Source organism: Oncorhynchus tshawytscha, linkage group LG21 (genome assembly GCF_018296145.1).
Source record: "Oncorhynchus tshawytscha isolate Ot180627B linkage group LG21, Otsh_v2.0, whole genome shotgun sequence".
Taxonomy (NCBI): Eukaryota; Metazoa; Chordata; class Actinopteri; order Salmoniformes; family Salmonidae; genus Oncorhynchus; species Oncorhynchus tshawytscha.
Genome location: NC_056449.1, coordinates 41054755 through 41078827, shown reverse-complemented (window position 1 = coordinate 41078827; position 24073 = coordinate 41054755). Strand labels below are relative to the sequence as shown.

The window sequence follows — 24073 nt, the reverse complement described above, 5'->3', positions numbered from 1 at the left end:
CTATAGTTATATCATCTATAGTCCCTACAGCATTCTATATTCTCCATGATCTCTATATTCTCTATATTCTCTATGGTCTCTATATTCTCTATGGTCTCTATATTCTCTATTGTCTCTATGGTCTCTATATTCTCTATGGTCTCTATATTCTCTATTGTCTCTATGGTCTCTATATTCTCTATGGTCTCTATATTCTCTATATTCTCTATTGTCTCTATGGTCTCTATATTCTCTATGGTCTCTATATTCTCTATGGTCTCTATATTCTCTATGGTCTCTATATTCTCTATGGTCTCTATATTCTCTATTGTCTCTATGGTCTCTATATTCTCTATGGTCTCTATATTCTCTATGGTCTCTATATTCTCTATGGTCTCTATATTCTCTATTGTCTCTATATTCTCTATTGTCTCTATGGTCTCTATATTCTCTATTGTCTCTATATTCTCTATTGTCTCTATGGTCTCTATATTCTCTATGGTCTCTATATTCTATATTCTCTATTGTCTCTATGGTCTCTATATTCTCTATTGTCTCTATGGTCTCTATATTCTCTATTGTCTCTATGGTCTCTATATTCTCTATGGTCTCTATATTCTCTATGGTCTCTATATTCTCTATGGTCTCTATATTCTCTATTGTCTCTGGGCAGTCCCAGTCATCAGGAGCTCTTCCTGGGCAGTCCCAGTCATCAGGAGCTCTTCCTGGGCAGTCCCAGTCATCAGCAGCTCTTCCTGGGCAGTCCCAGTCATCAGCAGCTCTTCCTGGGCAGTCCCAGTCATCAGCAGCTCTTCCTGGGCAGTCCCAGTCATCAGCAGCTCTTCCTGGGCAGTCCCAGTCATCAGGAGCTCTTCCTGGGCAGTCCCAGTGCTTCATAACATGTAACAGACCAATACTGGTTCATAACATGACAGACCAATACTGGTTTATAACATGACAGACCAATACTGGTTTATAACATGACAGACCAATACTGGTTTATAACATGACAGACCAATACTGGTTTATAACATGACAGACCAATACTGGTTCATAACATGACAGACCAATACTGGTTCAGAACAGGTAACAGACCAATACTGGTTCATAACATAACAGACCAATACTGGTTTATAACATAACAGACCAATACTGGTTCATAACATAACAGACCAATACTGGTTTATAACAGGTAACAGACCAATACTGGTTCATAACATAACAGACCAATACTGGTTTATAACATAACAGACCAATACTGGTTCATAACATAACAGACCAATACTGGTTTATAACAGACCAACACCTCACCAGTCTTCTTCTCTCTAAGCTGAGACCTTGAAACGGAGATATCTCTTTCTCTAAACAAGGTTGTGGGCATAATGCCATATTGCAGATACTGATAGTTAGGATTCATTAAATCAGTCACTTGCATGAACACAGAAATTGGTTATTAGATCTGCACATGAATAGAACACAGAAATGAGTTATTAGAAAAGCACAAACATTACAATTCCATTACAAGGCATTGTTGTATTGTGTTGTAACAGCCGTGCTCAGTTGAGACATTGTTGTATTGTGTTGTAACAGCCGTGCTCAGTTGAGACATTGTTGTATTGTGTTGTGCACTATATAGGGCAGGGTTTCTCTCAGGGCCCCCCTAACAAATCAGAGAACAACACCCCCTAATAAATCAGAACACAACACCCCCTAATAAATCAGAACACCCCACCCCCTAATAAATCAGAACACCCCCTAATAAATTAGAACACTCTCCCCTAATAAATCAGAACACTCTCCCCTAATAAATCAGAACACAACACCCCACCCCCTAATAAATCAGAACACAACACCCCCCAATAAATCAGAACACAACACCTCCCCTTAATAAATCAGAACACAACACCCCCTAATAAATCAGAACACAACACCTCCCCTAATAAATCAGAACACAACACCCCCTAATAAATCAGAACACAACACCCCCCTCCCTAATAAATCAGAACACAACACCTCCCCCTAATAAATCAGGACCCAACACCCTCCCCTAATAAATCAGAACACAACACCTCCCCCTAATAAATCAGAACACAACACCTCCCCCTAATAAATCAGGACCCAACACCCTCCCCTAATAAATCAGAACACAACACCCCCCTCCTAATAAATCAGAACACAACATCCCCCTAATAAATCAGAACACAACACCCCCCCGTAATAAATCAGAACACAACACCCCCCCTAATAAATGAGCAGGGACCCTGGGCATCTTTCTTTTGGTGTTTTTCCAGAGTCAGTAGAAAGGCCTCTAGTGTCCTAAATTTTCATAACTGACCTTAATTGCCTACAGCCTAAATCTTAACGACTGTTCCACAGGTGCCTGTTCATTAATTGTTCATTGAACAAGCATGGGGAAACAGTGTTTAAACCCTTTAAAATGAAGATCTGTGAAGTCACATGAATTTTTACTAATTATCTTTGAAAGACAGGGTCCTGAAAAAGGGACGTTTCTCTTTTTGCTGCGTTTATGTCGGCTCAATCGTAAACTGACTTTAAAAGCTGTAATGCCTACAGTATAACCTGCGATCGGATTGAATCCGGTCTAAATCTGTGTCCAGGAACCTACCGTGTTTGTACATCTTTAACCTACCTAGTAAATTGTAACAAACTCATGAAGCACAAAGTCTAACGGTTTCATTGGTCTGAACAATTGATGTTTGACAGAAATGATGGAACTCATTGGAAATGCAGTAGTCTTTGCCGAGTGTCCATAGTGGTGATCTTTGCCGAATGTCCATAGTGGTGATCTTTGCTGAGTGTCCATAGTGGTGATCTTTGCTGAGTGTCCATAGGGGTGGTCTTTGCTGAGTGTCCATAGGGGTGGTCTTTGCTGAGTGTCCATAGGGGTGGTCTCTGCTGAGTGTCCATAGGGGTGGTCTTTGCTAAGTGTCCATAGTGGTGATCTTTGCTAAGTGTCCATTGTGGTGATCTTTGCTAAGTGTCCATAGGGGTGGTCTTTGCTGAGTGTCCATACGGGTGATCTTTGTGCGCCGCCCTATGGGACTCCTAATCACAGCCAGTTCTGATACAGCCTGGAATCGAACCAGGGTCTGCAGTGACGCCTCGAGCACTGAGATGCTGCGCTACTCAGGATCCCAAATACTGAGTAATGCATTCAGATAGAATGGATTCAAGTTCATATTAGCTAATAAGTCCCACAGGGCGGCGCACAATTGGCCCAGCGTCGTCCAGGTTTGGCCAGGGTAGGCAGTCATTGTAAAAAAGAATTTGTTCTTAACGGACTTGCCTAGTTAAAGATTAAATAAATAAAAAATAAATCTCGATTAAACATGCAATAGATGCCACCATGTTGGTTTAGTACATGTTTGGACAAAAAACATTATTTGATATGTAATACAGTACTTTACATCAATAGGTTCAGGATGTTACCCACTGAGGTGTGCTGAGTGACTGCAGGATGTTACCCACTAAGGTGTGCTGAGTGACTGCCTGCTACCCACTAAGGTGTGCTGAGTGACTGCCTGCTACCCACTAAGGTGTGCTGAGTGTGCCTGCCCACTGCTGAGTGACTGCCCCACTAAGGTGTGCTGAGTGCCTGCCTGCTACCCACTAAGGTGTGCTGAGTGCCTGCCTGCTACCCACTAAGGTGTGCTGAGTGACTGCCTGCTACCCACTGAAGTGTGCAGAGTGACTGCCTTCAGGATGTTACCCACTGAGGTGTGCTGAGTGACTTCAGGATGTTACCCACTGAGGTGCCTGCCTTCAGGATGTTTATACCCCAACAAGATGCCTTATGACCTTGTCATTGCAACAACAACATGTCTATCTAAGGCACCCAGTCTTCCTCTGTCCCAGTGCTATTATGTTTTATTTAACCTTTATTTAACCTTTATTTAACTAGGCAAGTCAGTTCAGAACAAATTCTTATTTTCAATGACGGTCTAGGAACAGTGGGTTAACTGCCTTGTTCAGGGGCAGAACGACTCAGCTCAGGGGTTTGAACTCGCAACCTCCCGGTTACTAGTCCAATGCTCTAACCACTAGGCTACCCTGCCGCCAGGGTATGCACGCCTATTGTATGAATACATATTTAATACTAATCACTTCCTTGTTATTCAAGGAATACTATGCGATAATTTGAGGGAAAACAAATTGAAAAAAGGATCCATGTAACACAAAATATTTTATTGGTATTCATCAATAAGCCTGTTGCTCAAACATAGCACATTCATCATTTGTATGCATTCATTAAAAAAAAATAAAAAAAATAATTTAAAATAAATTTAAAATAATTCAACAGTACTTTTTGTTTACCTTTCAGCCAGTGGTTCTGATAGGAGCACTCACAAACCAAAAGTGGTCCCCGAATATTGTGTACTACATCACGTATGTGCACCACATCATTGCTCCTCTCTCTGCTGCGTTAGCATCTTGCCGTCACTCAAAATGTCAAAAAGGGGCCGAAGCCCGCGGACTACAACTAATTGCTGGCCCATGTGGCGGGAAAGGGTTAGAAACTAGGGATTTCATGGCTAATTGAGGTAAGACAGTAATTCTGCATGTTTATAAACTGGGTGGTTCGAGCCCTGAATGCTGATTGGCTGACAGCCGTGGTACATCAGACCGTATAGCATGGATATGACAAAACATTATGTAATTTTTTACTGCTCTAATTACGTTGGTAACCGGTTTCTAATAGCAATAAGGCACCTCTGGATATGTGATATATGGCTTAAGAACAGCTCTTAGCTGTGGTATATTGGCCACGTGCCAACGACCCCTCGAGCATTATTGATGAAACTACAGACACATCCAGGCCCAAAGCGGGAGGTTGAAAAAAAAAAAAAACCCAGTCACACCCAGGATGTCTTTAAGTGTCATTTACAACTTCAGCAATTTGACTCACTTTCTGGAGCTAATTTCTTCAAGCATGCCTCAGACAGACATCGATGTCGACAGCAATCCTGTCTGTTCACAATGTCAAGAACGAGGTTCACATTCAAGCAACGTGGACCCCCTCATCACACTTGTAACAACTTTAAATTTGAAGCAATGAAATGAAAACGCCATAACTAAAAATCAATGAATATAATCAGCGAAGAGAATCAAGAGATTTCTTTTGACATGTGCTTTTTTGGAGCAGTCTAGCTAGCAGAAACAAAAGATTGGATTTTGAAATGAAAAAACAAATATTTAAAATCGTAAGGCTAAAACACAAATGTAAATGAAGATATGTAGTCAGTCTCATCTACAGTGTGAGAAACACAACTATATGAAGGTAAATGAATTACAACAGACAGGAGAAATGCTTCTTGTGACAGAGAAGACAGAAGAGCACAAGAGGTTAAAGAGCTGAAGAGAAGAGAGCACTGAGGCTCAGTCCCAAAATGGCACCCTATTCTCTATTTAGGGCACTATTTTATATCAGGGTCTATATGGCGCAGTTCCAAATGGCACCCTATTCCCTATTTAGGGCACTACTTTATATCAGGGTCTATAGGACTCTGGGACACTACTTTATATCAGGGTCTATAGGACTCTGGGACACTACTTTATATCAGGGTCTATAGGACTCTGGTAAAAAGTAGTACACTATATAGGGAGGGAATAAGGGTGCCAATTGGGATACATCCTTGGAGTTGGGAGGGAATGGTGGGTAGGCCTCCAGGTCTAGGATCAGCTTCCCCCTCACCCAATCATAACCTTAGACATTAGTGGGGGGGGAATGGTAAACTGACCCAATATCAGCGTCTAAGGACCTGCTTCACTGTGCGGAACTACATCCTCGTGGTGGTTAGACTTTAAGACGATGAAAGCGGAACTACATCCTCGTGGTGGTTAGACTTTAAGACGATGAAAGCGGAACTACATCCTCGTGGTGGTTAGACTTTAAGACGATGAAAGCGGAACTACATCCTCGTGGTGGTTAGACTTTAAGACGATGAAAGCAGAACTACATCCTCGTGGTGGTTAGACTTTAAGACGATGAAAGCAGAACTACATCCTCGTGGTGGTTAGACTTTAAGACGATGAAAGCGGAACTACATCCTCGTGGTGGTTAGACTTTAAGACGATGAAAGCGGAACTACATCCTCGTGGTGGTTAGACTTTAAGACGATGAAAGCGGAACTACATCCTCGTGGTGGTTAGACTTTAAGACGATGAAAGCGGAACTACATCCTCGTGGTGGTTTAGACTTTAAGACGATGACAGTATTCAGTTGGTCACAACAACATCCAGATGGAAATCTAACTAGAGTCACGAGTCATTTCTGGAGACACGAACCAGGCTGAAAAGAAAGAGGACAAGACCGACCAAGACCAACGTCGGCCGTGCACAGTAGACCACCTGCTGGGTGAGACTGGCGTCGTCTTGTCCCTGATGCTGCCGCATACCTCCAACCATTACAGTCAGTTTACATTCTGTGATGTACAGTCACCACTTCCATAGAGTTTAGCCTCGTCGCGGCCACTTCCTGCTACTGGTATGTAACCTTCATTTCTGCAGGTTTGTCTCATTGAGATAAGCATCTACACCCCAACTGATAAGACCACGGACACGTGGAGGAAGTAGAATGGAAACAAGCCCAGTGCCTTCACCTACCTGTTAAAGAGTACTGTCCTGAAGGAAAGGAGACAAGGACGCTAGCTAGGACTATTGTGACCCTAGACACTTTGTGGTAGAAGACAAAGTTGAAAAAGCTGTAGTGGCCCGTACGCCGTGTTGCAGCCTCTGCTGAAGTCAGAGTTTCGCAGAACTGCTGTGAAGGAAGTTGTCATGGCAGTGAGTTTGTTTTAATACAGGACCCCCCCCGCTTACCGTCAACCAATCAATGTGGAGCTAAACCGAGCCCTCTGCATTGTTACAACATTTAAGAGGCGTTACGGAGTTTGATTAAGACTCCGCCTCCGGAGGAGCAGTAATTGCGTCTCACGAAGCCTCTGACCACATTTGAATCAAATCTTTTAACTGTAATGGTCCTGAGCTCAGTCACACCGAGAGTAGTAACATTTCTTCAAAGCATCTACAACATTTCCCAGAAACTGGTTGGAGGATTTCCGATTTCCAGCTTATTACCTTATTATACTATATATATTAATATATTATTAATATATTTTATTAATATATTAATACTAATATATTATATTGTTCCGGGAATCTTCAACTGGTATTTCTGGAAGTTACCGGAATTTTGCAACCTTAATTACAGATCTGGGATCAGATTCCCCTACCTCCAAATGTAATCATGAGGGGGGTAAATAAGATCTGACTCTGGTCCAGCAGTTAGGGACAAACAGATCTGGGTTCAAATACTATTCAACATTTTTTTTTTTTTTTGTAATTGCTTGAGCCTGCCTGGAGTGCCAGACGAGCAGGGGTTTTCAGCATTCTATTGGTTCCAGGCATACTTAAAATCGATCCCAGATAAAGTAGTTGAAATTATTCTTGAATAGTCTTTGAATCCAGGCAGGTCTGACAGGGGCCAATGTCTACTTCCTCCCTCGGGCTCCAGGATAAAGTTCCTAGGAAGACATTTAGGATCAGCTTCCCCTGCCCCAATCCTAATCCTAACCATATCAGCGTCTAAGGGAAGCTTCACCCTACACTGGCAGCTCAGACATACTGGTGTTTCTTGTGAGCCTGTGAGGCCAGGCCTTTGGCTTTCTCTTTAGCTACCAGAGCCGTCTCCCTGGCCCTCTCTGCAGCCTGCTCAGTCAGGGTCCTGGAGGGGGTATCGCCTGGAGGAGAGAGGAAACGTGGTGGTTCGTATATATATATATAAAATAAATATATATAAGAGAGAGAGAGAGAGACAGAGACAGAGAGAGACAGAGAGAGAGAGAGACAGAGAGAGAGAGACAGAGAGAGAGAGAGACAGAGAGAGGAAACGTGGTGGTTAGAACATGGCTGCTGTCAAGGAGTATAAATCCCTCAAATTCAAACCCGACCTGGAAGCCAGTTCCACTGCTTTGTTCCATTGTTCCCCTGTAATCAGGGCCTGGTTTAGACCTGGGACACCAGCCATTGTTCCCCTGTAATCAGGGCCTGGTTTAGACCTGGGACACCAGCCGTTGTTCCCCTGTAATCAGGGCCTGGTTTAGACCTGGGACACCAGCTGTTGTTCCCCTGTAATCAGGGCCTGGTTTAGACCTGGGACACCAGCCGTTGTTCCCCTGTAATCAGGGCCTGGGACACCAGCCATTGTTCCCCTGTAATCAGGGCCTGGTTTATGCCAGAAAAGCAGCAGTAGTCTGAACCTTATAGGATACGAATTAAATGTAGTCGTTAGTTGAATATTATTGTAATTGATGAGAAGACTAGACTCCAGCATGTCTTGTTGCTATGAAAGAGTCAAGCAAAGAGCCAGTTCCTTTTATAGCACAAACTGTAAAAGTAGAGTCTATCCAGTCCCCCTCTCTGTACTGAACTAATAAAAACATGTCTACCGCTCCCCCAACCCAAGTACTGCTAATAAATTAATAAATGAATTTATAGCCCCACCTTATTTTACAGCGTAATAAAACAACTGGCCTCCATCTTACCTTGCATTTTGGCCAGGACGTATTCAAACCCTTTCATGGTCTTTGCAACACTGGTCTTGAACCGGGCAAGGCCGAATTCCTGTAAAATGAGGCCAGACATTAATGATGGTTAGGGTATGACAGACAGGGAGTGCTGGTCTTGTTGTGTGGTATAACTGACAGTGACATTAGTTCCTATGGTGCTATCTGTATTTATTATGGATCCCCATTAGTTCCTGCCAAGGCAGCAGCTACTCTTCCTGGGGTTTATTATGGATCCCCATTAGTTCCTGCCAAGGCAGCAGCTACTCTTCCTGGGGTTTATTATGGATCCCCATTAGTTCCTGTCAAGGAAGCAGCTACTCTTCCTGGGGTTTATTATGGATCCCCATTAGTTCCTGCCAAGGCAGCAGCTATTCTTCCTGGAGGTTTATTATGGATCCCCATTAGTTCCTGATCAAGACAGCAGCTACTCTTCCTGGGTTTATTATGGATCCCCATTAGTTCCTGCCAAGGCAGCAGCTATTCTTCCTGGAGGTTTATTATGGATCCCCATTAGTTCCTGTCAAGGCAGCAGCTACTCTTCCTGGGGTTTATTATGGATCCCCATTAGTTCCTGCCAAGGTAGCAGCTACTCTTCCTGGGGTTTATTATGGATCCCCATCCCCACGTGGAATAGAGTTCCATGTAGTCATGGCTCTATGTAGTACTGTGCACCTCCCATAGTCTGTTCTGGACTTGGGGACTGTGAAGAGACCTCTGGTGGCATGTCTCGTGGGGTATTTTTTATTTATTTAACTAGGCAAGTCAGTTAAGAACAAATTCTTATTTTCAATGACGGCCTAGGAACAGTGGGTTAACTGCCTTGTTCAGGGGCAGAACGACAGATTTTTACCTTGTCAGCTCTGGGATTCGATCTAGCAACCTTTCGGTTACCTGTCCAACCCTCTAACCACTAGGCTACCTGCCGGTATGCATGGGTGTCTTTCAACATGTCAATACCTCTCATAAATACCAGTAGTGAGGAGTGTCAATCTCTCCTCCACTTTGAGCCAGGAGAGATTGACATGCATATTATTAATGTTTGCTGTCAGGGTACTTTTAAGGGCCAGCCGTGCTGCCTTGTTCTGAGACAATTGCAATTTTCCTAAGTCCCTCTGTCACCTGACCACATGACTGAACAGTAGTCTAGGTGCGACAATACAAGGCCCTGTAGGACCTGCCAAGAAGGTAGAGCAGCGCTTTATTATGGACAGACTTCTCCCCATCTTAGATACTGTTGTATCAATATGTTTTGACCATGACAGTCACCCCAACTTGTTCAATTTCCACATTATTCATTACAAGATACAGTTGAGGTTTATGGTTTAGTGAATGATTTGTCCCAAAGCTTTTAGTTTTTTAAATATTTAGGACTAACTTATTCCTTGCCACCCACTCTGAAACTAACTGCAGCTATTTGTTAGGTGTTGCAGTCATTTCGATTGCTGTAGTAGCTGACGTGTACAGTGTTGAGTCATCCGCAAACACTGGCTATACTCAAAACCGTTAGTGAAGATTGAAAAAAAAGGGGCCTAGACAGCTGCCCAGGGGAATTCCTGATTCTACCTGAATTATGTTGGAGGCTTCCATTAAAGAACACCCTCTGTGTTCTGTTATCCATAACTCTTTATCCACAATATGTGACCCGTTTCCGGAAACTAGGCATATGTCGCAGCTCACTATTTCGCAGGAGACCCGTTTGAACGTAAAATAGTAATAAAAAAAAATATCAAAATGTTTGTTTTTTTGGGACAGAAATACCTTCTCGAACATGTGAACTTTCATGTGCCTTAATAACAAACTTGTATGCATATGTAAATACAAATACAATTGTTAAAATTACGAGGCTAGTAGGTTTAGCCACAGAAAGAGACAGCAACCTTCCCGCAAGCCACGGTAGGCTGAGATAATGAGTGGGCTGGACATGCCGAGAGATGAGTTTGGATTGGTCTGCCATATAGCACGCTTCTGTCTATTTGAGCTGGTCAGTAGGTCTAGGTAATCCTGTCTAACGCGGCTTTTTAAAATGCATCTTGTATTAAAACTGCTGAATTTTTGAAAAAAATCTGTGTAATTCAAGTATTATAGCTAAGGAGAAAAAACACCTGTCTCCGGATTACATCTTCAAACTAAAGGCAACCATGACATCCAGCTATTGGTAACAGGTCGGCTATTTGAGCCAGTAAAGGGGGCTTTAGTATTCTTAGGTAGCAGAATGACTTTTGCTTCCCTCCAGGCCTGAGGGCATACACTCTAGTAGGCTTAAATTGAAGATATGGTAAATAGGAGTGGCATTATCGTTCGCTATCATCCTCAGTAATTTTCCATCTAGATGGTCAGACCCTGGTAGTTTGTCATTATTGATAAACAATTTTCTCACCTCTTCCACACTCATTTTACGGAATTACAATTGTCGTCTTTCATAATTTGGTCAGATATACTTGGATGTGTAGAGTCAGTCACTACAACATCTAATTTTTTCCCAAATTAGATCCATAATATCGACAGAAACATGGCAAACGTTGTTTAGAATCAAGCCTCAATGTGTTTTTCACAATTCTATTCGATGAAAAATCATTCGTGGCAGTTGGTTTCTCAGAGGCAAACGGAAAAATACTGCAGCTGGAGATTATGCAATAATTGCGACGGAGGACACCTGGTAGATGTAGTCTCTTATTGTCAATCTTCCAATGATATGCCTACAAATACGTCACAATGCTGCAGACACCTTGGGGAAAACGTGGAAAACGTAAGCTGACTCCTAGCTCCTCCACAGCCATATAAGGAGTCATTGCCATGAGGCGGTTTCAAAAAATGCGGCACTTCCTGATTGGATTTTTATCTGTTTTTTTTCTGTAACATCAGTTCTGTGGCACTCACAGACAATATCTTTGCAGTTTTGGAAACATCAGAGTGTTTTCTTTCCAAAGCTGTCAATTATATGCATAGTCGAGCATCTTTTCGTGACAAAATATCTTGTTTAAAACAGGAATGTTTTTCATCCAAAAATTAAAATAGACCCCCTAGTTATAAAAGGTTAAGCTACATATGTTAATGTGTGCTATTTTGAGCACTTTATTGGGATGCTTGCTTGTTTTTATTGCTTTACTGGGAAGCAGAAGTAAATATTTTCACATTATTTATGTTAGTGCAGTGTTGTTAGTTGTTGTTGTGTGATGTCTATACTAACATCACTGCCAGTCACATGTATAAACAGATTCTTGTTGTCACTAACTTTCACAAGCAAGTAAACCCAACTGGGCAGTTTAATAGCCAACACAACAGCTGAGGGTTTATCAAAGTCAGATACCAGCCAGTAAATCATTCAACAACTTCTACACAGGCTGAAACAGGCAAACTGCCAGCTGGTGGTTCCTATATCTTTCTGTAACTCATACATGGCTACATAGCTATATAATATAGATGGCTACATACATGGCGGTAGAAAGATTGTCAAGTCAGTGACTTTCTAGGGACTCCACCCTTCCAGTACCACTTAGTTCCCACTGGCCCTTAAACCCCCCCCACACACACACCTGTATAGCTCTGGAGAGCCCGTAGAGGTTAGACGAGATCCAGGCCTCTCTGTTAATCTCCGTCCAGCTGGTGTTGTCAGGGTTAATTCTGTACTCACAACGCTCCTCCACAGACTGACAGGGGAATCAAAACATAGACCTTATTAGGACTAAAAGTACAGTGAATATAGTGCATTCAGAAAGTATAACATTACAGTCTTATTCTAATGAATTACATGTTCTTTTCCTCATCAATCTACACACAATATACTCCATAATGACAAAGTGAAAAACAGGTTTAGACATTTTTGCTAAAATATTAAAAATAGAAAACAGAAATATTCAGACCCTTGACAGGATCTGCAGAGAATGGGAGAAACTCCCCAAATACAGGTGTGCCAAGCTTGTAGCGTCATACCCAAGAAGACTCGTGGCTGTAAATCGCTACCAAAAAGGTGCTTCAACAAAGTACTGAGGGTCTGACTACTTACGTAAATGTGATCGTTTTTAAAAATGTTAAATACATTTGTAACAATTTTTAAAAACCTGTTTTTTGCTTTGTCATTATGGAGGTAGTGTGTGTAGATTGAAAAAAACAAAACAATTTAATCCATTTTAGAATGAGGCTGTAACAAAATGTGGAAAATGTCAAGGGGCCTGAATATTTTTCAAATGCTAGAGTAGAAGATAAACAGTAATTAGTCATGATTTATTAGGATGCCCATTCGCTAACGCCGTAACGCTGGCTAATCTTCCTGGGTTCCACATTGTATTAAGAGCTGGTTCATGTCTTCAGAGTGACTTCAGGGGGGACTCCCACCAGAGAAGCACTGCTCAAATTCATATACACTGAGCAAAAGTACGTGGACACTCCTTCAAATTAGTAGATTTGGCCATTTCCTCCAAACACGTTGCCGACAGGTAAGTCGGTAAATGTAAAAAACAATAATAATAAAATAAAAAAAATTGAGCACACAGCCATGCAATCTGCATAGACAAACATTGTCAGTAGAATGGCCCGTACTGAACAGCTCAGTGACTTTCAACGTGGCACCGTCATAGGATCCCACCTTTCCAACAAGTCAGTTCGCCAAATTTCTGCCCTGCTACAGCTGCCCCGGTCTGTAAGTGCTGTTATTGTGAAGTGGAAACGTCTAGGAGCAACAACGGCTCAGCTGCAAAGTGGTAGGCCACACAAGTTCACGGAACGGAATCGCCGAGTGCTGAATCGCGCTAAAAATTGTCTGTCCTTCTTCGCAACACTCACTACTGATTTCCAAACTGCCCCTGGAAGCAACGTCAGCACAACTGTTCGTCGGGAGCTTCATGAAATGGGTTTCCATGGCCGAGCAGCCGCACACAAGCCTAAGATCACACAAGCCTAAGGAGTGAGCAATGCCAAGCATAGAGTGGTGTAAAGCTCGCCGCCATTGGACTCTCGAGCAGTGGTTCTCTGGAGTTATGAATCATGCTTCACCATCTGACAGTCCGAACGGACTAATCTGTGTTTGGCGGATGCCAGGAGAACGCTACCTGCCCCAATGCATAGTGCCAACTGTAAAGTTTGGTGGAGGAGGAATAATGGTCTGTGGCTGTTTTTCATGGTCCGGGCCCCTTAGTTCCAGTGAAGGGAAATCTTAACGCTACAGAATACAATGATATTCTAGACGATTCTGTGATTCCAACATTGTGGGAACAGGTTGGGGAAGGCCTTTTCCTGTTTCAGCATGACAATGCTCCCGTGCACAAAGCGATGTCCATACAGAAATGGTTTATCGAGATCAGTGTGGAAGAACTTGACTGGCCTGCACAGAGCCCTGCCTTCAACACCATCAAAAGCCTTCCCAGAAAAGTGGAGGCTGTTATAGCAGCAATGTTCCAACATCTAGTGGAAAGCCTTCCCAGAAGAGTGGAGGCTGTTATAGCAGCAATGTTCCAACATCTCGTGGAAAGCCTTCCCAGAAGAGTGGAGGCTGTTATACAATGTTCCAACATCTAGTGGAAAGCCTTCCCAGAAGAGTGGAGGCTGTTATACAATGTTCCAACATCTAGTGGAAAGTCTTCCCAGAAGAGTGGAGGCTGTTACAGCAGCAAAGGGGGAACCAACTCCATATTAATGCCAGATGTTGGAATGAGATGTTCGACGTGCAGGTGTCCACATACTTTTGGTCATGTAGTGTAGATTCAAAGATGAAGACTTGCGTTGGCTCCTTGAGCTAATACCAAGGCTTTAGCTCAGCAGGCTAGCACAGTCACAGTACGAATCCCAGTTGGTCACACGTACCATCATTCGTGCGTGGCTGATGTTCCAAGTCAGCGTTGTCATGGTTCTGTTCTGGGGGTCCACGATGGAATCCTCGATGATGTAGGCGTGCCTGGCCATGGTAACCGGCAGGTACTTCTCCATCCAGCGAGGGGCGCGGTTAGTTTTGGTCAGCAGTCGCCTAGAGACCAGACGGTTACTTGGAGTTACATCCCTGAAGATGATGTCCTCCGTTAGGACATGGTTACTGTGGAGAGAGAGGAGAGACGAGTTAATTGTAATATTTATAGTTCCTTGTAATATTGTATTACAATTAGAGACATGCTGGGGAGAAAGGAAGGTGGGAGGGGTAAATTAGGTATCATTCAGAGACACTTTACAGCTTAAAAGGATACTAAAAGATTAGAGGTCGAAACGTATCAATACCACCACAACAACAAAAAGGTGTATTAACCAAAGTCCCAGAATGCCCCTTGATCCAGACAGGTAAACTCAGATACTGCTCAATTCAATCATTGGGCATCTTTGATTTCAGTATCATTATATATTATATATTTTTTTACATTTCATTTTAAAATAAGAGACAGCCATGTATGCATTAATTCATAAATTATACAAATCTAAGTACACAGTCATTAGGTTCAGACCCCTTCACTTTTTCCACCTTTGGTTAAGTTACAGCCTTATTCTAAAATTTATGGAATTAAATATTCCATAAATTTTAGATATTATTAAATTATAGATATATTAAATATTTTCCTCAATCTACAAACAATCTCAATAATGACAAAGTGAAGTTTCTGCAAATGTATAACAAACAGAAATACCTTATTTACGTAAGTATTCAGACCCTTCGCTATGAGACTTGAAATTGAGCTCAGGTTCATCCGGTTTCCATTGATCATCCTTGAGATGTTTCTACAACTTGATTGGAGTCCACTTGCGGTCAATTCAACTGATTGGACATGATTTGGAAAGGCCCACACACATGTCTATATAAGGTCTGACAGTTGACAGTGCATGTCAGAGCAAAAACCAAGCCATGAGGTCGAAGGAATTGTCCGTAGAGTTCCGAGACAGGATTGTGTCGAGGCACAGATCTGGGGAAGGGCACCAAAACGTTTCTGCAGCATTGAAGGTCTCCAACAACACCATGGCCTCCATCATTCTGAAATGGAAGACGTCTGGTACCTTTCAGAATCTTCCTAGAGCTGGCCGTCCGGCCAAACTGAGCAATCGGGGGAGAAGGGCCTTGGTCAGGGAGGTGACCAAGGTCAGGGAGGTGACCAAGAATCCAATAGTCACTGTCAGAGCTCCAGAGTTCTTCTGTGGTAGAACCTTCCAGAGGGACCACCATCTCTGCAGCACTCCACCAATCAGGCCTTTATGGTAAAGTGGCCAGACGGAAGCCACTACTCAGTAAAAAGGCACATGACAGCCCGCTTGGAGTTTGCCAAAAGTCACCTAAAGGACTCTCAGACCATTTGAAACCAAGATTGAATTATTTGGCCTGAATGCCAAGCGTCATGTCTGGAGGGAACATGGCATCATCCCTACGGTGGAGCATGGTGGTGGCAGCATCAGGCTATGGGGAGGTTTTTCAGCGGCTGGGACTGGGAGACTAGTCAGGATCGAGGGAAAGATGAATGGAGCAAGCAAAGCTGAAAATCTGCATATTTTGCTTTATGGTTTGACATTTGTCCTATAAAGATGGAAGATATCGGTATCTTCTTGCAGAAATAGCCCTTCATTAAAACATGTGCAGCTCACACTATGGAGAGGTAACATGTGAGGGGGACATCTGCTGCGCTGATCGACCGGTTTGATCCGTGAGACACATTTGACAGAAGTGCCGAAAGTTCAAAATAAATCTAGTGCCAAACCAGTGGAAACATGTGGTTGATACCAGGCCATTGACTCCATTCTAGCCATTACTATGAGCCGTCCTCCCCTCGGCAGCCTCCACTGCACCAAACCATTTTTCATGTTCTAGTACTGGGGGATTTTCAGTAATTGCGCTAAGCTAACGATATGCTAACTTCAATCATCTCCAGACTGCACGCAGACACAGGGGAAAAAAATGGCTTCCATGAGTTCATCTGACTGGGTAAGTATCTTGCAGTAAACCTCTGAATCACTGACAGTGAATGTTTTCCAGGTGTGTGTGTGCGCGCACCAACAATGCTTCAACTTCACTATGACTTTAGTGATACAGCAAACAACCTGTTTTACAGGTTGGGCATTTATATGGGTTAGTCGAGGTCTATTTATAGTACAGCCTAGTGACATTAGAAGGGTTAGTCTAGGACTATTTATAAACTGGGTAGTTTGAGCCCTAAATGCTTATGGGCGGACAGCTGTGGTATATCAGACCACATACCACGGGTATGACACATTTTATTTTTACTGCTCTAATTACGTTGCCCGGACGGTATATGGTTCTCTCTGCTTCTATTTTCAATCACTTGATACAGTCGCACCTGTTGCACACTATGTAAACAATAGCCGAAAGTAACCGTGAAAATACACACCCGGAAATACAAAGATAATAATAATATAATAATACAGATAATTATATAGACCAGCGTTCTGAGAGTCGGTTTAACACTGGATATTTTGTCTCATATTTCCACCCGATGAAATTAGCAGACAACAGGTAGAGTTTAACTTAAGTTTATTCAACATTCTGACTTGTAAATGGGTGTTTTGGGGATTTATGAACACACAGACAGGCAGTGGTGGGGAAAGTACCCAACCTATCATACTTCAGGAGAAGTATAGAAACCTTCATAGAAAGTTGCTCAAGTGAAAGTCACCCAGTAAAATCCAAAATGAGTTGGGTTTTAAATATACTTAAGTATCAAAAGTATTAATCACTTCAGCAAAGCATACGGCACTGTTTATATATAAGTGTGTGAATTTCACCATTTTCCTGTCCTACTCAGCATTCATAATGTAACGAGTACTTTGGGTGTCAGGGACAATGTACGGAGTAAAAAGTACATTATTTTCTTTAGGAATGTAGTGAAGTAAAAGTAAAAGTTGGCAAAAAATATAAATAGTTAAGTATAGACACGCCAAAAAAAAAACGACTTAAAAGTAGACGGGTTGGTTGTTTAGCAACAAAACCAAAACATGCACAGCTATGGGGCAAAACAAACGGGATTGGCATAGTGTGTTGACAACATGTTAAATATATTTAGTCTCCAATGTTTATTGAAAACATACATTTCCACAATGAGCACTCATTATACATCTTTACAGTTGTTAGCTAGCTAGTTAATATTAGTAATATTAGCATAGGGGTGACATCAGTCAAAACAAGTCATAGTATCAAGAACAAGATAAAAACGAGATACCTAGCTATCTGGTCATCCAGAACCACAACAGACGGACTTCTGCCCCACCATTTTCACGATGTCAGCTAACACGTCTATAAAATGCGTGGTGTTGTCTACATCATTTGAATGCATCACACGTTCCGTGGCTAGGGTTGTGATATCTTTTTATTTTTAAACCTGTAGAGGGTTAGCTCTTCATCATACCTCTCAGTTCCATAGGGTTAGGGTTCCCACACAAACATAATTATATACTACAGCGCTTGCAATACAGATGGAAGACAGAGTGGATTACCTGTGCTATTGTCACTGAAAAATACTGCTGGCTGCAACTGTGTACAATAAATGTGTAGTTTTACATGCAACTGTGTACAATAAATGTGTAGTTTTACATTTGTGAAATAATTTTGATGTGATATGAAAGTAGAGGGCTGTATGTTTCTATAACAGTACCGCAATTGAGGATCGATTCACATTTAGATGGGAGTATTTGTCCGTTTTGGCTTCCAGAGCCAATTCGCCCTATAAAAAACAGAACATGTAAGGTCCTTGGACAAAGGCAGCGTTTCCCAAATGCCAAGGGGTGAACGTTTAGATTTTTTTGCCCTAGCACTACACAGCTGATTCAAATAACGAACTCATCATCAAGCTTCGATTATTTTAATCCGCTGTGCAGTGCAAAAAAACGTGCACCCGTTGTGGTCGTCGGGCCGAGTTTGTGAAATGCTGGACTAAGGAGTAAGGTGAGGCTCCTTTTGTCCAGTATTGGGCTAGGGTATCTGTCTTACCTGTAGGGGTTGGGGTATCGCTCCCAGAAAGCGATGCAGACTTGGTCCCAGGAACTTTTCAGAAGACCAACACAGGCGAAGTACTTCACCATTGTTCCCGTAAAAAGACGACTTTATATGTACACTTTGGTAAATACCTGGTAGAAGAATAGTACACGTGAGTATGCTCAAATTAATTAGTATATTATCAATTACATGCACATTTGCCCAATTAATCGTGAAATGAGAAGGCTGCACTAAAAAGCGAAACTCCTAGATAAAGCATAGAAAGTGGAATGTTGACAGCTGTCAATCAACTTCGGTAAAATTAAAAAAATATATAGTTAACGTGACCTAAGTTAACGGTTACCCGTGTGTATATTATCTCTCTATATGCATGTCTACATAACGCTCGATATTGCAACCCAGTTCTGCTGTGACAGGTTGACAGGAAACGGTCACGTCTTCACGCAGTCCCTCGAGTCTTACTGGAATGCTAGTTAGCTTAGCATAGAGTGGGTGGTCAACGCCATCAATTAATTAGCTACATAGCTAAAGTGACCCATTTCCATATGAAGGAAAACACATCTTTCCGCTTGAATATGAAATGGTAAGAAAGCCACTTACCTCGTTGGCAATACCATTTACAGCGGAGATAATTGCATTTTTCTACTACTTTTAGAAGAATGTAGCTTGCAGCTACACGACAGACTGATTCCGGCCAATTGAAAGGGAAGGTCAAGATCAACGACATATCCGGTGCGACCAAGAGCAGAGCGGAAGCGGTGAAGCGAGAGCGATCCAAAATCTGTCTTCTCCACGGCAGGTGGCGATGTTTCAGCGGAAGGAGGATGGCGAAAGCAGAGAAGGCGCTTGAATCTGACAGCGGTGGAAATAAGGATGAATGGGCTTTTGTCCAAAATGATGAAATATTGTGGGGAAGGAATCGTCTAGTCTTGGTTTTACACCTTTGTATCTGGTAGGAGTTGGTTTTCTGGGAGTTTTGGGGCTGTTCTTATTATATCACAGTGAGAGTATCCAAAACGGTGAAAAAAAACCTTGGATAAAGTAGTCAGTGAAATACAAGAGGAGTGTGCTTGCTTTGATTTTGTGTGTTTCAGCTGATCAGAAGGAACATTTGTTGGCCTCACTCAAGTTAATTATTGTCCTGTGTCGTGTTTTGAGCTACAGAGCAGGGAACCCGTCAAAAGACTAACGCAAAAAAAATAATCCTGGATTGGTCGAGGTTCATAGGATGACATTGTGTGGTTAATTGAAGGAAGGAGAAGAGTTTGCCTGTTTTTCAATGTGGAGTCCTAAACTGGGTGCAGCTGAGATATGTGTACTACTCTGTCAGAGCTTTTCTATAAAATAAAATAAAATTGTATTTGTCACATGCACCGAATACAACAAGTGTAGACTTTACTGTGAAATGCTTAATTACAAGCCCTTAACCAACAGTGCAGTTCAAGAAGAAGAAAATATTTACCAAGTAGACTAAAATAAAAAGCAATAATAAAAGTAATACGATAAGAATAACGAGGCTAAATACAAAATATTACAGTATAGAGTCAATGTGGAGGCTATATACAGGGTATTACAGTACAGAGTCAATGTGGAGGCTATATACAGGGTATTATGGTACAGAGTCAATGTGGAGGCTATATACAGGGTATTATGGTACAGAGTCAGTGTGCAGGGGTACAGGTTAGTCGAGGTAATTGTACATGTAGGTAGGGGTAAAGTGACTTTGTGTGTAAAAACAAAAGGGGGGGGTCAATGTGGAGGCTATATACAGGGTTTTACAGTACTGAGTCAATGTGGAGGCTATATACAGGGTTTTACAGTACTGAGTCAATGTGGAGGCTATATACAGGGTATTACAGGGTATTACGGTACAGAGTCAGTGTGGAGGTTATATACAGGGGGCACCGGTACCGAGTCAGTGTGGAGGCTATATACAGGGTTTTACAGTACTGAGTCAATGTGGAGGCTATATACAGGGTGTTATGGTACTACAGAGTCAATGTGGAGGCTATATACAGGGGTACCGGTACAGAGTCAATGTGGAGCCTATATACAGGGTGTTACGGTACAGAGTCAAGTGGAGGCTATATACAGGGGTTACGGTACAGAGTCAATGTGGAGGCTATATACAGGGTGTTACTGTACAGAGTCAAAGTGGAGGCTATATACAGGGTGTTACAGTACAGAGTCAATGTGGAGGCTATATACAGGGGGTACCGGTACAGAGTCAATGTGGAGGCTATATACAGGGTGTTATGGTACTGAGTCAATGTGGAGGCTATATACAGGGGGTACCGGTACAGAGTCAAAGTGGAGGCTATATACAGGGTGTTACAGTACAGAGTCAATGTGGAGGCTATATACAGGGGGTACCGGTACAGAGTCAGTGTGGAGGCTATATACAGGGTGTTACAGTACAGAGTCAAAGTGGAGGCTATATACAGGGGGTACCGGTACAGAGTCAATGTGGAGGCTATATACAGGGTGTTACAGTACAGAGTCAAAGTGGAGGCTATATACAGGGGGTACCGGTACAGAGTCAATGTGGAGGCTATATACAGGGGTACCGGTACAGAGTCAGTGTGCAGGGGTACAGGTTAGTCGAGGTAATTGTACAGGTAGGTGGGGGTAAAGTGACTTTGTGTCTAAAAACAAAAGGGGATGGGGGGGGGGGGTCAATGTAATAGGCCAGTGGCCATTTGATTAACTGGCTTGGAAAAAAAGCGGTTAAGGAGCCTTTTGGCCCTAGACTTGGCACTCTGATACCGCTTGCCATGCGGTAGCAGAGAAGACAGTCTATGACTTGGGTGACTGGAGTCTCTGACAATGTTTTAGGCTTTCCTCTGACACCGCCTAGTATATAGGTCCTGGATGGCATGAAGATTGGCCCAAGTGATGTACTGTGCCGTTCGCACTACCCTCTGTGGAGCTTTACGGTCAGATGCTGAGCAGTTGCCATACCAGGCGGCGATGCAACCGGTCAGGAGGCTCTCTATGGTGCAGCTGTAGAACCTTTTGAGGATCTGGGGACCCATGCCAAATCTTTTCAGTCTCCTAAGGGGGAAAAGGTTTTGTCGTGCCCTCTTCACAACTGTCTTGGTGTGTTTGGACCATGATAGTTTGTTGATGATGTGGACACCAAGGAACTTGAAACTCTCGACCCGCTCCATTACAGCCCCGTTGATGTTAATGGGGGCCTGTTCGGCCCATCTTTTCCTGTAGTCCATGATCAGCTCCTTAGTCTTGCTCACATTGAGGGAGAGGTTGTTGTCCTGGCACCACACTGCCAGTTCTCTGACCTCCTCCCTATAGGCAGTCTCATCGTTGTCGGTGATCAGGCCTACCCCAGTTGTGTCGTCAGCAAACTTAATGATGGTGTTGGAGTCGTGTTTGGCCACACAGTATTGGTGAACAGGGAATACAGGAGGGGACTAAGTGCACACCCCTGATGGGCCCCAGTGTTGAGGATCAGCGTGGCAGATGTGTTGTTGCCTACCCTTACCACCTGGGGGCGGCCCGTCATGAAGTCCAGGATCCAGTTGCAGAGGGAGGTGTTTAGTCCCAGGATCCTTAGCTTAGTGATGAGCTTTAGTGTTGCTTGCCTCGAAGTGAGCATAAAAGGCATTTAGCTCATCTGGTAGGCTCACGTCACTGGGCAGCTCGCGTCGGTGTTTCCCTTTATAGTCCGTAATTTCCAGGCCAATGCAGTGTAAGAGATGTTAACATTTGGGTCATGTAGAGAGTGTCTGCAGATGGAAGGAGCCCAGATTTGGGACATGTGGGGAAGATCACTTTGATGGAGACTGTATAAAAGAAGAGAATTGCAAAATGAAAAAAGTGTTGTAACTCTGGATGAGAACCTGAGGCAACATCTTTGGAACCCAAATAGGGTGAAACAGATGGAGAAACTCTGTCTCCTATTATCTATACAGAGGCAGTAGAAAGAGCAGAAGGATGCAGAGGCAGTAGAAAGAGCAGAAGGATGCAGAGGCAGTAGTAGAAAGAGCAGAAGGATGCGGAGGCAGTAGAAAGAGCAGAAGGATGCGGAGGCAGTAGAAAGAGCAGAAGGATGCGGAGGCAGTAGAAAGAGCAGAAGGATGCGGAGGCAGTAGAAAGAGCAGAAGGATGCGGAGGCAGTAGAAAGAGCAGAAGGATGCAGAGGCAGGATAGAAAGAGCAGAAGGATGCAGTAGAGGCAGATAGCAAAGAGCAGAAGGATGCGGAGGGCAAAGAGCAGAAGGAGAGGCAGAAAGGCCCAAGGCCCATTGGGAATATACAGCAACATGCCTCCTGCGTGGCACCAACGTGAAGAAAGTCGACTTTGTTGCTTTTATATGGTGATAAATGTTCCTGCGCAAGTAAAAACATGTTTTTTAAAGTTAAGAAAGATTGACATTATTGTTTCTGCAGGGGGGATTAACATACAGTATTTAACATCTGATGAGCTATATGGATTACTGCCTCATGCAGGCCCCAGAGATTAATGTTAATTTTCTCTTCCCCATAGTGGAATTTACCTTTATTTTTGGTAAATGTTTTCACCCCTGTCCAGTTGGTGGCGACACCTTGCGTGTAAATTCGCCGATACACCCAAAGAAGAAGAAGTAGAAGGCGGCGTTGTTTTGTTTCACTCACCAAGCTAGGTTTTTTTTTTTTGTATGGATGTCAATGAGAGGGTTGAATTCGATCAACAACAAAAAATGAATAGATTATTTGAATACGTGAGGCTTCTTTGACTAATAAACGTTTCAGAATGCTGAAGTTGTCACCAGTGTATTGACATAAGTAGGACACGTGACACCCCGGCAACTTTGTGAAAAAACACATATAGGAGTTGAGCCAGAGATTCCTTTGCTAATATCTCTGGTTGTGCCTGTTCTCCACATGTGTATCTTCCCTCTAATTGCCTAGAATGGTCCCAGCTGACCTCCCGACCTCCATTTCTGAAGACATTTCATTTCATTGTTAGAGCGGCCTGTTAACTGGGTTAGCGATGTGGGTACACAGACCCACGAGCCGCTGCAGCTCCTAATAAGGAGTTTAGTTTTTTTGTGTGGCCCCGAGCCCCATTAAAGTTGTCCATCCCTGGGGTAGAGGATCATTGTACCTTCTAAACCACTGTGAAATAGATTTTCCAGAACCAAAAATATTGTATTTTCAGCTGTTTGAAGTTGGTGAACAAAAAAAAAACAAAAAAAGCAAAAGATGCACAAACTAAACTTAAGAACGGGAAGCATAGAAATAGCACACATAGAACAGACCTACTGCTTCTTAGAATGGCTTCCAATGAGAATGACAGATCTATAACACATAGAACAGACATACTGCTTCTTAGACTGGCTTCCAATGAGAATGACAGATCTATAACACATAGAAGAGATCTACAGCTTCTTAGACTGTCTTTCAATGAGAATGACAGATCTACTGCTTCTTCTTAGACGTTTCTATGCGAATATTACAGTATTAAAATGCTTTTGCCTGGTCAAAATAATGCATTGGGGCGGCAGGGTAGCCTAGTGGATAGAGCGTTGGACTAGTAACCGGAAGGTTGTGAGTTCAAACTCCCGAGCTGACAAGGTACAAATCTGTCGTTCTGCCCC

General features: G+C 42.9%; 1 protein-coding gene across 2 annotated transcripts; it reads right to left on the bottom strand.

The window, feature by feature from the left end:
• Nucleotides 1–4164: 4164 nt before the first annotated feature.
• Nucleotides 4165–19210, bottom strand: LOC112221286 (PRELI domain-containing protein 1, mitochondrial). Of its 2 annotated transcripts, none has more exons than XM_024383459.2 (6): nt 19075–19210; nt 18469–18605; nt 14364–14589; nt 12101–12214; nt 8544–8622; nt 4165–7739 (listed from the first exon to the last, which is right to left on the bottom strand). In XM_024383459.2, the coding sequence occupies exons 2-6, from the start codon at nt 18558–18560 to the stop codon at nt 7615–7617; spliced, it is 636 nt and encodes a 211-aa protein (XP_024239227.2). In that variant the 5' UTR covers nt 18561–18605; nt 19075–19210; the 3' UTR covers nt 4165–7614. The 2 variants fall into 2 exon arrangements, with proteins under 2 accessions (XP_024239227.2, XP_042159474.1); XM_042303540.1 differs by lacking the exon at nt 19075–19210 and adding an exon at nt 18818–18841.
• Nucleotides 19211–24073: the final 4863 nt, after the last annotated feature.